Here is a 13,242-nt window from a genome sequence, read left to right as displayed (position 1 = left end):
AGCCGTGCCCACAGGCCTTGTCCACCTCTGGCAGACTGGCTGGTCTTCCAGGCCCGTGGCTTTTGACCCAGGTTCTGTGTTCTGAGCATGGGCTCGGTCTCAAGCCTGCCTCATCATCTGTCCCAGCTCGGGGATTTCCGTCTTGAAGGAAAAAAAATCAGTTCTCTTCCGCTATCATTTGTGATAACCACATGGACGCTGAAACCCAAACCCAAGACTGTTTCCTTTCTGTCTCCTCTCTACACCAGCGCCAGCCTGAATCAGAAAGGGTCAGTACCCTCATGGGCAGCCCTCTCACTGACTCAGTGGGGACAGCTTGGAGACATGCCCAGAGCCCCACTTCCCCGTCGCCTGCAGCCACACCCCAGGGATGTCCCCAGGCAGGGCTTGAAAACAGAAACTACTTTTTTTTTTTTCTTTTTAGCCCTGAGCACATTTCTTTTGCAATATTGTTTGGAAAATGCATAGTTTCTTAATTTTTAAATACTATCTCCATTTAACCAGTCCAGAGATGAAAGTTCTCCCCTCGCAGAGAAGCACGCTGGCTGTGCTCACTCCTGCAACCTTTCCTTGTTGTCCTTGGCTGTGTGCATCTGCCGTCTCTGCAGCGACCCCAGCCTCAGCCCATTGAGTGCAGGGCGCTTCCCTCCTCCACCCACCCTGGCCTGGAGCTGTCTCCCACCCTCCCCACTCCAATGCCTAACCCTTCCCCCCTCCAGTGCCCTCAGCAAGCAGTGCCTCCCAGCCACCTTCCTCGAGCCAGGTGACAACCACTCCTTTGAGGTCGCATGGCCCCTGTTCTTCTCAAGGCTTGTGCTGACCTTGCTGTGGCTGCCTTATCGCACCTCCATCCCCGCCCTCCAGCCCCGCTGCACTGGACTTGGAGCCTCCCCAGGCCAGAGCCATATTCGGTTTGTCTCCACATCCTCAGCACTGCTCTCAGCAGCCATTAGTGCACAGATTCATTAGTCTATCCGCCGGTAACCCAGTTCCTACGCTCCCCCAACCCCAAGCTGGTGATACGGCTGCTGTCCGGGTGCAGGTTCCCAGGGAAGGAAAACCCTCCAGCCGACACCTGTGCATTTGGTAAAAGGAACTATTTCCAAGCATAGTGTGTACGCCAGGCTCTGGGCAGGTATGTTTATTTTATTTTTTTAGAGACAGAATCTCTTTCTGTCACCCAGGCTGGGGTGCCGTGGTACCATCATAGCTCAATGTAGCCTGGACCTTCCGGAATTCAAGTGATCCTCCCACTGGCTAATTTTTTTGTTTTTTGGTGGAAATGAGGTCTCACTGTGCTGCTCAGGCTGGTCCTGGCCTCAAATGACCCTCCTGTATCAGCCTCCCAAAGTGCTGGGATTACAGGTATGAACCACTGTACTTGGCTGGGTTTTATAATTAATTAAATCTAGCTATAATCTCCATTTTCCAGATGAGAAGATGGACACCCAGAGAGGTTAAGTGACCAGCCAGATGCCACACGGCTAGTGAGTCATGGGGTTTTGACCACTAGGACCAATCCCAGGTCCTTCTGGCCTCACGGCTGGCTCTATCCCAGGCCCGTGCCTGTGGGGTCACTTAGCCAGCTAGCTTTGCTGCCTGCTGGGCCTTCTGCAGTTGCTGGCTGTGGCCTTGGACCACTGGAGATAGGCGTCAGCCCGCAGCAGCCTATAGGCCAAATGCCCTTGTGGTCTGTTTTTGTCTAGCCAGTGAGCTAAGAATGGTTCTGACATTTTTAAAGGGTTGTAAGAACAAGGAAGACTATGCGACAGACACTGTATGTGGCCTGAGACAGCTATCTTCTACCTGACCCTTTCCAGGAAGAGTGTGCCCCTATGCCCCTGCCAATGCGCAGTGTCCCCAGACCATTACAGGAAGAGTGTGCCCCATACCCCTGCCAATGCACAGTGTCCCCAGACCATTACAGGAAGAGTGTGCCCCTATGCCCCTGCCAATGCGCAGTGTCCCCAGACCATTACAAGAAGAGTGTGCCCCTATGCCCCTGCCAATGCGCAGTGTCCCCAGACCATTACAGGAAGAGTGTGCCCCATACCCCTGCCAATGCACAGTGTCCCCAGACCATTACAGGAAGAGTGTGCCCCTGTGCCCCTGCCAATGCACAGTGTCCCCAGACCATTACAGGAAGAGTGTGCCCCATACCCCTGCCAATGCACAGTGTTCCCAGACCATTACAGGAAGAGTGTGCCCCATACCCCTACCAATGCACAGTGTCCCCAGACCATTCTTCCTTGGAAGGGGTTCAGGGAGTGACTAGTGGCTGTACAATGGCCTTGGGAGGCTGGCTTACCTCGGCCTGCCTTAGAGGGAGTGGTGATGCAGGAAGCGGTGCCCTAGGCTGGCTGAGGACGGGTCCCGCAGGCAGACAAAGGGAGCTGGGGCCCAGAGCAGTCTGGCTTGTCCCCAGGCCAGGCTTTACCTGGCTTGCAGGGGTCATGTTAGCATCGACCCTCTCAACCCACAACCTCAGAGGTCCCTCAGAGACTCCCTGTTCAACACTCAGTGTGCAGTTGGGGAAGCTGAGGCCCGGAGAGGCAAAGGTACATGCCCAGGGCCAATGTCCAGATTCCAGGTTCAGGGCTTTCTCCCATCGTCCCCACCTCAGCCATACCTGGGCATTTAGGTAGCCCCTACCCCTCTCCCGACCCAGCACTGCAGGGGACTTCATCTGCTCATTTGTCCCTTCAGTCAACATTCATGAAGGGATGTCAGCTTGATTCGAGAGGCCCAGGGTGCAGTGGTCTGAGCTGCAGCCCTGCGCAGGCAGGCGGGGAGACTGGCCTGCACAGGAGAGCATGGGGCGGGCACGGGGGCCCTGGGGTTCCTTACTAAACAGCGATTTGCTAGGGAGGGGACATGCTCCTCAGAGAGACGATGGGCTTGACTCTGGCAGAGGGGAGGCTACCGGCTGAGAATGGCACATCTGTTGCTGGTGACTTGTGAGGAGGGATGCAGGAAGACACAGACTGGACACAGGGTGGCCTCGGGGCCTATTGGAAGACTGTGCTGCGACAGATCTGTTAAGTAGGGCTGTGACCTGCTGGATTGTGTTTTAGAAAGTCCTGGCTGGGCACAGTGGCTCACGCCTGTAATCCCAACACTTTGGGAGGCCGAGGAGGATGGATCACCTGAGGTCAGGAGTTCGAGACCAGGCTGGCCAATGTGGTGAAACCCTGTCTCTACTAAAAATATAAAAATTAGCAGGGTGTGGTGGTGGGCATCTGTAATCCCAGCTACTCGGGAGGCTGAGGCAAGAGAATTGCTTGAACCCAGGAGACAGAGGTTGCAGTGAGCTGACATGGTGCCACTGTACATCAGCCTGGGCAACAGAGTAGGACTCCATCTCAAAAAAAGAAAAAAAAAAAAAAAGGAAGTCCCCCTGACTGCCGCTGGGAGGGATAGGAAGAGGACCAGAAGTTCGTCAGGGTTTCCTGAGGACCAGGTGCCTTCATTCACCAGAGGACATGTTGCTGTCCTCTCTCTGAGGGAGGGTCTGGCAGTCCTCACCCACCCAGCCACCTCACTGTCCCCAAGGCCTCCACCATCACCCCTGGCTTCCACAAGGGGACCAGCCTGTGAGATTCCCTGGTGAGATTCCAGTGACAGGTGCCTGGGAAGAATGTCTTTCTCGTTAAATCAGTTATGGATGTCACTTGGTTGCTTTTTAATGTTGGACTTTTTTTTTTTTTGAGACAGATTCTCACTCTGTCACCCAGATGGAGTGCAGGCTCACTGCAGCTTCAGCCTCCTAGGCTTAAGTGATCCTCCCACCTCAGCCTCCCAAGTAGCTGGGACCACAGGTGTTCGACATCATGTGCAGCTAATTAATTTTTTTTAAATTATTTGTAAAGCGGATGTCTCACTATGTTTGAGACCCAGTCTGGTCTCAAACCCCTGGGCTCAAGTGATCCTCTCACCTCACCCTCCCAAAGTGCTGGAATTACAGGCGTGAGCCACGGTGCCAGCCCCAAATGTTTAAACTTTGTTGAGGGAACGGGCTCTCCTTTTGAGTGGCAGTTAGAAGGCCTGGAGTAGAACTCTTCCCTGGGGTCCATGGACCAACAGGGGCCTCCAGCTAGAATTCGGGAGCCTATGAACCTGGATAGGAAGCTACGTCCTCATTGCTGCGCACCTCTGACTGATGGTATTTCCTTCAATTACGTGTGAAGCAAAGCCAAAGCGAAGCCTTCTCTGGTATTCACAGTGCCTGGAGCTTTGCCACGTGTATTTTTGGGTTGCATTCACAGTCATTGCAGGTCTTTTATGTCATTGCAATGTCGTTTATGCTCAGCACTATTTCAAAATTATAGTAGCTATTAGGCCTACTGTTAAATCTTGTGATTTAATGTGTTAAAAGAGAGGCAAGTGAGTGTTTGTATCTCATGAAATTTGATTTTTAGTATTTGGTAACTAGGTTTTAACATGATTCATTTCCTTTGTAATTCTTTGCATTTTATTCTTGGTATTTAAAGTCCTTACTCTGAGGAGCAGCTCACGGGAAAGTTCCCGGCTTGCAGCTCATCCACCTGCAGTCACACGTGTGTTCATCATGCAACTTCCTCATCCTCTGAGAGCTTCTTTAGAGTAGGATAGCATCTGCTGTCTGCTTATGTGATGCTGTGGTCGCAGCATCAGGCCTGGCTCTTAGCATGTGCTTAAGTCCTATGTTTCATTGAACTGACGCAAAATAGGCAGAATTGGCCAAGAAGAGGCTCAGGTTTCCTGAACTTGACCTGCAGCCTCGCCCAGCCCACAGTTTGGTTGGTCTGAAGCACCCTGCCTGCTCCACCCCACTGGGTCCCTGGGTTTCATCCGCTGTACCCTCCTGACACCAACCACTGAGCCTCACAGGCCATGGGCATTGCCAAGAAGAAGGGTGCTCTAAAGCCTCGCTGCCTCTTGGTGATCAGAGCTTAGATTCTGCACCGTCCTGTCATCTCAGACTTGGGGGAACTCATCTCTGCCCCTCCCATTGCTTGCTTAATAACAATAAAAGCCGAGTTTTTGGAAGCCAGTCAAGTCACACGCTAGCCGAGAAATTGGAGCCACGACAAATCAATTTAAACGCTTGCGCATCTGATGTGCTTTTCAAGCGAAGCATTCAAAGGCAGGGAGTGGCTACGGGGAACATATTAAGTTGTTAGAAAAAGATCAAAACAGCTCTGAAAGAAAAACAACTCATTGGGAGAATCACAGGACAGGTTTCCAGAGCACAGCCTACTAGGCCACCTGCCTGCCCCTGGCCAGTCTGCCTCCTTTGGCCCAGCAGGTGTCTGATGGCCCCTTCCATTTCCTCCTTCTCTGGTGGGTTCTCCCTTGAAGCTTCCTCCGGCCCTGGGCAGGGCCTGGGGAGAGCGCCCAGGCTCCCCGTAGCTGCTCGTTGAGCTGATAGTAATTCCCAATTACACATGAGGCAAAGCCGAAGCATAGCAAGCAGATTGCCTCACCAACTCACGACTGATGACGATTTTTATTTTTAATCATGATGATTTTTACTGTGATGTAATAAAAATTGTAATGTGATGTAAATTCTAAGTGCCTAAGAGAAAAAACAAGGGAAAAAGCCTTCCAATGGTGGTCCTACCCACCACAGACAATCATCCTCAATCAAGTGGCCTTCAAGGTCACCGAGCCTCTCCCCCCATGCCAGGGAGAGAGAGAGGCCTAGGGGTCCTATGGGATGTGCCTAAAAGCCAGGCTTGGGAGGGGCTAAGGCCACTGCACACAGTGCTGGCTTGATAACATAGACCCTTCAATGGCAAGACTTCCTAGACTTTTTCTGGAACTTCTGAGCTCAAGGGATCCTCCTGCCTCAGCCTCCCAAAGTTTTGGAATCATGCCTGAGCCACTATGCCCGGCCTCAGCCTTTTTCTATGAGTGTAGTTTTTGTTAATGTTTCATTTTGCTTTTACTAGCTATAAAGTTGTGACTACTTAATATATAATTTCATCTCATTTTTTGGTATTGCCATTATATCCTAAAAATTCCCCATCACAAATTCATTTTAAGCCTCCTTTTGCTGGCTGCATAATATTCTAAAGTACAAGTGTACCTTAACTTACTTAAGTAATCCCCTATAATTGGGCATCTAGGTTGTTTCTGCTTTCGTTTTGCTATTTTAAATAATGCTGTGTTGAGTTTTTCAGTGTGTGAAAACTTATATCCATTCTGGGCTCATTCAACAAACAACACTGGGCTTACTCTGCACAAGGCATTGTGGGAGACTGGAGGATAAACCAGACACAATCCCTTTAAATAAAATGCAGACGCTAATAACTTTCGTTCAAAGCGGTTACACGGTTGCTATACGCAGACAACTAAAACTGGAATGCCTGGGCTTGACGGAGTTTTAAGAAAGTCGAGGGAGAAAATCCAAGACTTTGCAGCGTAGTCCAGGGGAAGTCAAGTGCACAGTTCGGCAAAGCGGTTCTCTGGCAGGCGGCACGTGCCAGCAGGCAGGTGTTACCTAGGGTCGGCTGGAAGCGGGTTGCATCTCAAGCGTTAAGTTCATTGTCAGTGGTTGCCGGGAGTGCTGCGCGGAGGTCAGGGGTGGGCGGCTCAGTGGGAAACTTTAGCAGCACCCACCCATGAACTCAGGTCGGTGGAGCAGTGGTGACTGCATGCACCTAACACGGCCATCCCCAGCCTGAGAGGTTCATCTCAGGGAGACCTCAGGGTTTGTGCCGGCTTGGCCCATGCCCAGAGCTGTGTTCCCTTTGCGATCCATTCAAATCAACATCGTTCTGGGTCCTGACATCTCAGACCGCGGGTTTGGAGATGCTCTTTTGGAGAGTGTGCAATCTGAATAGACAGACGAGAGATGCCTCTGAGCCCCAAGCTGGGAGAAGAGGAAGCAGAGAAGCGAGGAGGCCGAAGAGAAAGCAGCTTTCCAATCTAGAGCCCTGGGCCGGTTCTCCCAGAGAGCAGACCTGTTTTCCTTCCCTGACTAATTGCAGTCCTGACAGACACGCTCACCTCTGGCCGTATTGCCCAACTGGGAGCACCGGGAGGATGTTGGTGGTGGGAGTTGGCCTGTCCCAGGTGTCCTGCCGGTGTCTCTCCATAGTCCCTACACCCCTGCCTGTCGGCCTGAGCTGTGGCCCTTTCTTCAGCCCCTGCAGGTGCCATGACTCAGCAGCCCCAGGAGGACTTTGACAGGAGTGTGGAGGATGCCCAGGCATGGATGAAGGCTGTGCAGGATCAGCTGCAGGTCAATGACAACACCCAGGGACCCCGAGCAGCCCTAGAGGCCAGGCTGCGGGAGACAGAGGTATGCAGAGGCGTGGCCTCCGACGGCCCCATCCCACCCCCTCAGAGCTCAGGTTTCCTGTCTGTTAAATGCAAGGGTGGACTAGACAGGTGCTTCTTAAACTCTGATGTGCACATGGATCTCCTGGAGATTTTGTTTAAGTGCAGACTCTGATGGGGTCTGTGGAGGTGAGACCTGAGACTTTGCTTTTGACAAGTTCCCAGTAATGCTGTTATTGCTGGTCCTTGGAACACACTCTGATGACAGGAACTAGAGCCTGTCCTCTCACCCTCCTGTCCCTGCAGGGGGCACCTGTGCAGTCAGGTGGGTCCCCAGCCCTTGCTGGCCCGGGCCTGGCTTCCCACCCCTTCTCTGCTTCTGCCTGGCTGGGGTCCCTGCCAGATCTGGGTTGCTCAAGATCTTTTTCCAGAGGGGCGGGGAAGAGACTCTGTCCAGTGAGGAGTGACTTCCTGAGCTTCTCCAGAACCAGAGCCTGGCTTTACCTACCCCCTGGCACAAGTCCATGTAGCACCAAGTGCTGGTGCCCAGTGCCTGGCCTGGCATCATGGTGCCCTGTCAGAGGGTGGGCTGCCCGAGGCCTGGGGACAAGAGGGAAGAATGCTGAGCTAAGAGTCGGAGGCCTGAGTTATAGTCTCTGCTGATGCTCGATTGCTGTGTGACCTTGGTTAAGTCTCTGTCCCACTCTGGGCTTCAGTTTTTCCATCTGCACATGGAGTGGTTGACTTACACACCTCTGGGGTCACCTCCATTTAGATATCCCATAATTCTAATTTATCACCCAACACTGGTTGCTCTGAGGGGAGGGCCTGCCTCCTCCTGCAGCAAACCCACCGCCCAGCCAGGCTGGAAGCAGCGGTGACCCCACAGCTGGCTCCCTGTGTGTTTCCTTTGTCTTCTGGATTCTGCACATGGCATTGCACATACCTCATGCCCTTCCTGGAAGTGGACAGTGGAAATTAAGAATCCGCATCACCTTTTCCGAGTCAGCGTTTGATTTCAGTGTCACCACCACATCCAGAGGCAGGAGCCATTGTCTGCATTTTACAGTTGGGGAAATGGAGTCTTCTCGCATGGTGTCCCGTGACTGGAGAGCCCTCTCACCCACGTTCAAGCTGTCTTCTGTGCTCCCCTCACCTTTGGTTCAGAAAGGTCCCTGACATTTCACCCAAGAGTGGAACACCCCCGTGTTCTGCCATCCCTGTGCTAGGGCTGGGCTGTGCAGGTGGGTGAGGCCCACCCTGATCTTGGGGATTCCCAGCCCAATGGAGACACGTATACAAACAATCAGGGCAACTGCACAAGCATATCTAAGGCACACCCCTAACGTGGGTCCCATGATGTTATTCTCCTCCTCTAAAACCTTCCATGGCTCTCACTGTCCACCAAAGAAACAGCAAACTTCACCTGGCATCAGAAGTCCCCCACTATCTGTACCACTTGGTTTTCCAGCCTTAGCTTCAGCCACTGCCACACCACCCACGATCACACCAGCCTTACCTCCAGCCACTGTCACACCTCCCACGCTCACACCAGACTTACATCCAGCCACTGCCACACCTCCCGCAATCACACCAGCCTTAGCACAGCCACTGCCACACCTCCCACGATCACAGCAGCCTTAGCTCAGCCACTGCTACACCTCCCACGCTCACACCAGCCTTAGCTCAGCCACTGTCACACCTCCCACGATCACACCAGCCTTAGCTCAGCCACTGTCACACCTCCCACGCTCACACCCGCCTTAGCTCAGCCACTGCCACACCTCCCACGATCACAGCAGCCTTAGCTCAGCCACTGCCACACCTCCCACAATCACACCAGCCTTAGCTCCAGCCACTGCCACCCCTCCCACGATCACACCAGCCTTAGCACAGTCACTGCCACACCTCCCACACTCACACCAGCCTTAGCTCAGCCACTGTCACACCTCCCACGCTCACACCCGTCTTAGCTCAGCCACTGCCATACCTCCCACGATCATACCAGCCTTAGCTCAGCCACTGTCACACCTCCCACGATCACACCAGCCTTAGCTCCAGCCACTGCCACACTTCCCAAGTTCACACTAGCCTCAGCTCCAGCCACTGCCACACTTCTCAAGTTCACACCAGCCTTAGCTCAGCCACTGTCACACCTCCCAAGTTCACACCAGCCTTAGCTCAACCACTGCCACACCTCCCACAATCACACCCGCCTTAGCTCAGCCACTGCCACACCTCCCACAATCACACCCGCCTTAGCTCAGCCACTGCCATACCTCCCAAGTTCACACCAGCCTTAGCTCAGCCACTGCCACACCTCCCACGCTCACACCAGCCTTAGCTCCAGCCACTGTCACACCTCCCAAGTTCACACCAGCCTTAGCTCAGCCACTGCCACACCTCCCACAATCACACCAGCCTTAGCTCAGCCACTGCCACACCTCCCAAGTTCACACCAGCCTTAGCCACTGCCACACCTCCCAAGTTCACACCAGCCTTAGCTCAGCCACTGCCACACCTCCCAAGTTCACACCAACCTTAGCTCAGCCACTGCCACACCTCCCAAGTTCACACCAACCTTAGCTCAGCCACTGCCACACCGCCCAAGTTCACACCAGCCTTAGCTCAGCCACTGCCACACCTCCCAAGTTCACACCAGCCTTAGCTCAGCCACTGCCACACCTCCCACAATCACACCAGCCTTAGCTCAGCCACTGTCACACCTCCCAAGTTCACACCAGCCTTAGCTCAGCCACTGCCACACCTCCCACAATCACACCAGCCTTAGCTCAGCCACTGCCACACCTCCCAAGTTCACACCAGCCTTAGCTCAGCCACTGCCACACCTCCCAAGTTCACACCAGCCTTAGCTCAGCCACTGCCACACCTCCCAAGTTCACACCAGCCTTAGCTCAGCCACTGCCACACCTCCCAAGTTCACACCAGCCTTAGCTCAGCCACTGCCACACCTCCCATGCTCTTGCCTGCCTTCTAGTGGCAGAAGACCTCCTAGATTTTCCATTGCCTAGCCTTTGTCCGTGTGTTGCCTCTGCTTGGAATGCTGTTTCGTTTGGGTCTGGGTGTGCTTGAGAAATGAAACCCTCCTGTCCATGCATCTGATCCATTTCCCCATTTCTCAGCCCCAGCTCCTGGCCTTCCCCGTCTGTGACCATCACACCCTGCATGCGTGCTCACTGTGTTAGGGTGCTTAGCACTTCAAACTTTACCCTTTGCTGGCAGGTCTTTCCCTCCAGATGGTGGTTCTGGTTTAAGCAAAATCAAGGGTGGTCCTTAGGAAGACACATTGGTGGGGCCAGGGTGGACAGCCCTGGGAGCCAGAGGCAGCACTTCTGTGAGCCCCGAGGGAGTGGGAGTCGGGGCGGAGGGGAGTCATGGCTGAGTGTTCTGCCACTGTGTCCTCCCACGGAGCTCAGACATGCTTCATTTTCTATGTGTTTTGCTATTTCAAAACCAGTTTCACAATATGAAAGAAAACATCTTCCATTGCCAGCTGGTGAAAGGGGGCAGCTAGTGACTCTCAACCTCATGGGGCCTGCCCAGGTTCTGGGGTCTCCCTCGTGCTTCCTCGACCAGCTCTGTTAGGCTCGTCTCCAGTGCCTGTTTGCTGCAGTGACGGGAAGTGGGCTCTGACCCAGTGCTGACCCTTAATACCTGTGTAGCCTGGAGTGAGTCCCATGCCTTCCTGGGTCCTCACGTTCCCATCTGTAGAGCAGTAAAGAACCCCCTCATCCCTTGTGTTCCCAAGGGGTTATGGAGACTCCAGAACCCTCATGGAGTGGGAGCTTTCTGTAAGGTGTGACTGGAGAACCCAGCACTCCTGGGTTGAGAGCTTGGCTCCTGAGCCCGCAGGCCTGGGCTCCACAATCTGCCGGCTGTGGCACCTCAGGAGGGTTTTCCGGAGCTCCCTGAGCTTCAGCTTGCTTCTGGGAAAACTGATAGCTGCTGCCTTGCAGGAGGAGGGAGGATTAAGGAGAATCACTCCTAGACATGCTTGCGTGCATAGTGCAGGGTCTGCTGGCAGAGCTCGGTAAATGGAGGCTGCCGTTACCTGTGGTTTTAGAAGCTGGTATAACAGCGTACCAACTATCCCTGCTCATCCCCAGAGCCTCCAGGAGTGGGTCTTAGGAGCTTCCAGCCACTCTCCCAGGCCCCAGAATATTTATTTATTTATTTGTTTATTGAGATGGGGGTCTCGCTCTGTTGCCCAGGCTGGAGTGCAGTGGCACTATCTCTTGTCCCGTACCTGGGTCTAGCCCTGTGCCAGGCAACTTCCTCGCCAGCTTCTGGGCCACCCACTTGGTCGGGGACATCCTGGTGTTTCCCAAGGCTTGGCTTCCCAATGCACTCATCCCTCAATATATCTTACTTCTCTACCTTTGCTCAAATATTCTTCTCCAGTGGTCTTCAATTAGAGACCTGCAGGCTTGATGCCAATGCCACCTCTTCCACAAAGCCTTCCTGGATTTCTCCCATCCCTCCTTGAGCTCTCATACTACTTTGTGGTCTCTTCTGGCCCTTTTCGCAGTCATCTGTGCTCTTACCTGCAGTCCTCCCTCCTCCCAGCTTGTTCATCCAGGGCCCTGGCACCCAGCATAATACTCAGCTGGGGGTCATCTGGTCTCGACTGAGTTGAAAACCCTGATTAACCCCATTCCTTCACTTTCCTGGTCTTCTGATTCTTCTCTCCCAGGTATTTCCTTCCGTCTGATCCCCACCTTCCCCTTGCTCTCATTGACTGCTTCAAACTGTAATAATTTTGTGGCCGCAGTTCAAGTACTTTCTCCCAATTGGCTGCGCAGCCCTGGCCCAGCACTCCTGGACCACGCCCTTCGGTCATGAGCTATAGAATAACCCCACACCAGCCAAAGAGTGTCATCATCCGGGCAGTGAAAGAGGGTGGAATCTACTTCTCAAAATTTGGCTTTTCCAGCCCAGCCATAGTCTCTGGCCTCCCCTGGCTTCAAGCCTCCAATACACATCCCACAGGGTGATCTTTCGGGGCAGTCATTTCTTCTCCAGGTGGGGTGGGGTGCTTGGCGTCTTGCTAGCTCCTCTGCCTGCTTTGGTGAGGAAGCATCAAACTCACTCCCTTGAAAAGACAGTGAGTCTCGTGGGTACTCATGGCTCTCCCTACATTACCTAATGTTTATCTTCCCCCATTCCTAGGCCTAGAGAATGTAACTCCTGTGACAAAGGTCACGTCAGTAGTAAGGAGTGGCCCTAGGATTGGAATCCAGTCATATTGGTCTACAGAGACCAAGCCTTAGCTGCCACTGAACTGGAGTAATAGTGGCAATGACAATAGCTAGCATTAATTGGAGACATACTGCTTGCTGGACATCGTGTGTTGGTCTTGGTCCTCCGAGAAGCTGACACCAAGATGAGATGAAATGTGCATGCTATTTATTAGGGGGAACACCCTGGGAGAATATGGGGAGGAAGAGAGTCAGGAGAGGCTGGTCAGAGGGCTGTAGACATGACACTGAGGCCAGGAGAGCAGCGAGGAAGGAGCGAGGTCAGGAGGGGCCGTCTCAGACTGTCCTGGGTTCTAGGGCAGTTTCCAAGCCATTGGCTGTTTGTGAATCACAGTCACTCTCTCAGCATCTCCCACAATGGACCTGCTTCAGTGTCCCGGCTGCTCTTGGGCTCTGGTGGGAGCAGCCTCAGGAGCAAGGCTCTGGTGCAAACTGCAAAGGCAGAGATGATTCTGGAAACTCAGCTGGGCCCTGGGTTGGGCCAGCTCCCTGCAGTCCACCTGAGAGGTGGACTCTCACGCTGCACTCTGAGCATGTACCTTGCGTACATTTTCTTATCATTTAATTCTGAAAAAAATCTGAGAGATGGATACGATTCATACTTGCACTTTACGAATGAGAGGTGTCTGAGTTCACACAGCTAGAAAGGGGCCGAGTGGCGAAGCAGGGAGTCATTCATCGGACGGCACCCAGCATG

The 13,242-nt window shown here is 53.4% G+C and overlaps 1 protein-coding gene across 4 annotated transcripts in view; it reads left to right on the top strand.

Moving 5' to 3' along the window:
- SYNE3 (spectrin repeat containing nuclear envelope family member 3) overlaps positions 1 to 13,242 on the top strand; it is a 95,963-nt gene that overhangs the window by 35,816 nt on the left and 46,905 nt on the right. For all 4 annotated transcript variants that reach the window (XM_021666534.2, XM_012458297.3, XM_064375195.1 and 1 more), the window contains exon 2: positions 7,131 to 7,288. In XM_021666534.2, the coding sequence (XP_021522209.2) occupies positions 7,145 to 7,288 (144 nt within the window). In that variant the 5' untranslated portion in view covers positions 7,131 to 7,144. The remainder of the gene's footprint in view (positions 1 to 7,130; positions 7,289 to 13,242) is intronic.

The sequence above is a fragment of the Aotus nancymaae genome, unplaced genomic scaffold (assembly GCF_030222135.1).
Source record: "Aotus nancymaae isolate 86718 unplaced genomic scaffold, 86718_ANA_hifiasm-v0.15.2.pri h1tg000011l, whole genome shotgun sequence".
Classification (NCBI taxonomy): Eukaryota; Metazoa; Chordata; class Mammalia; order Primates; family Aotidae; genus Aotus; species Aotus nancymaae.
Note: the sequence above shows the minus strand (reverse complement) of the source record. Positions and strands in the feature narration are given on the sequence as shown.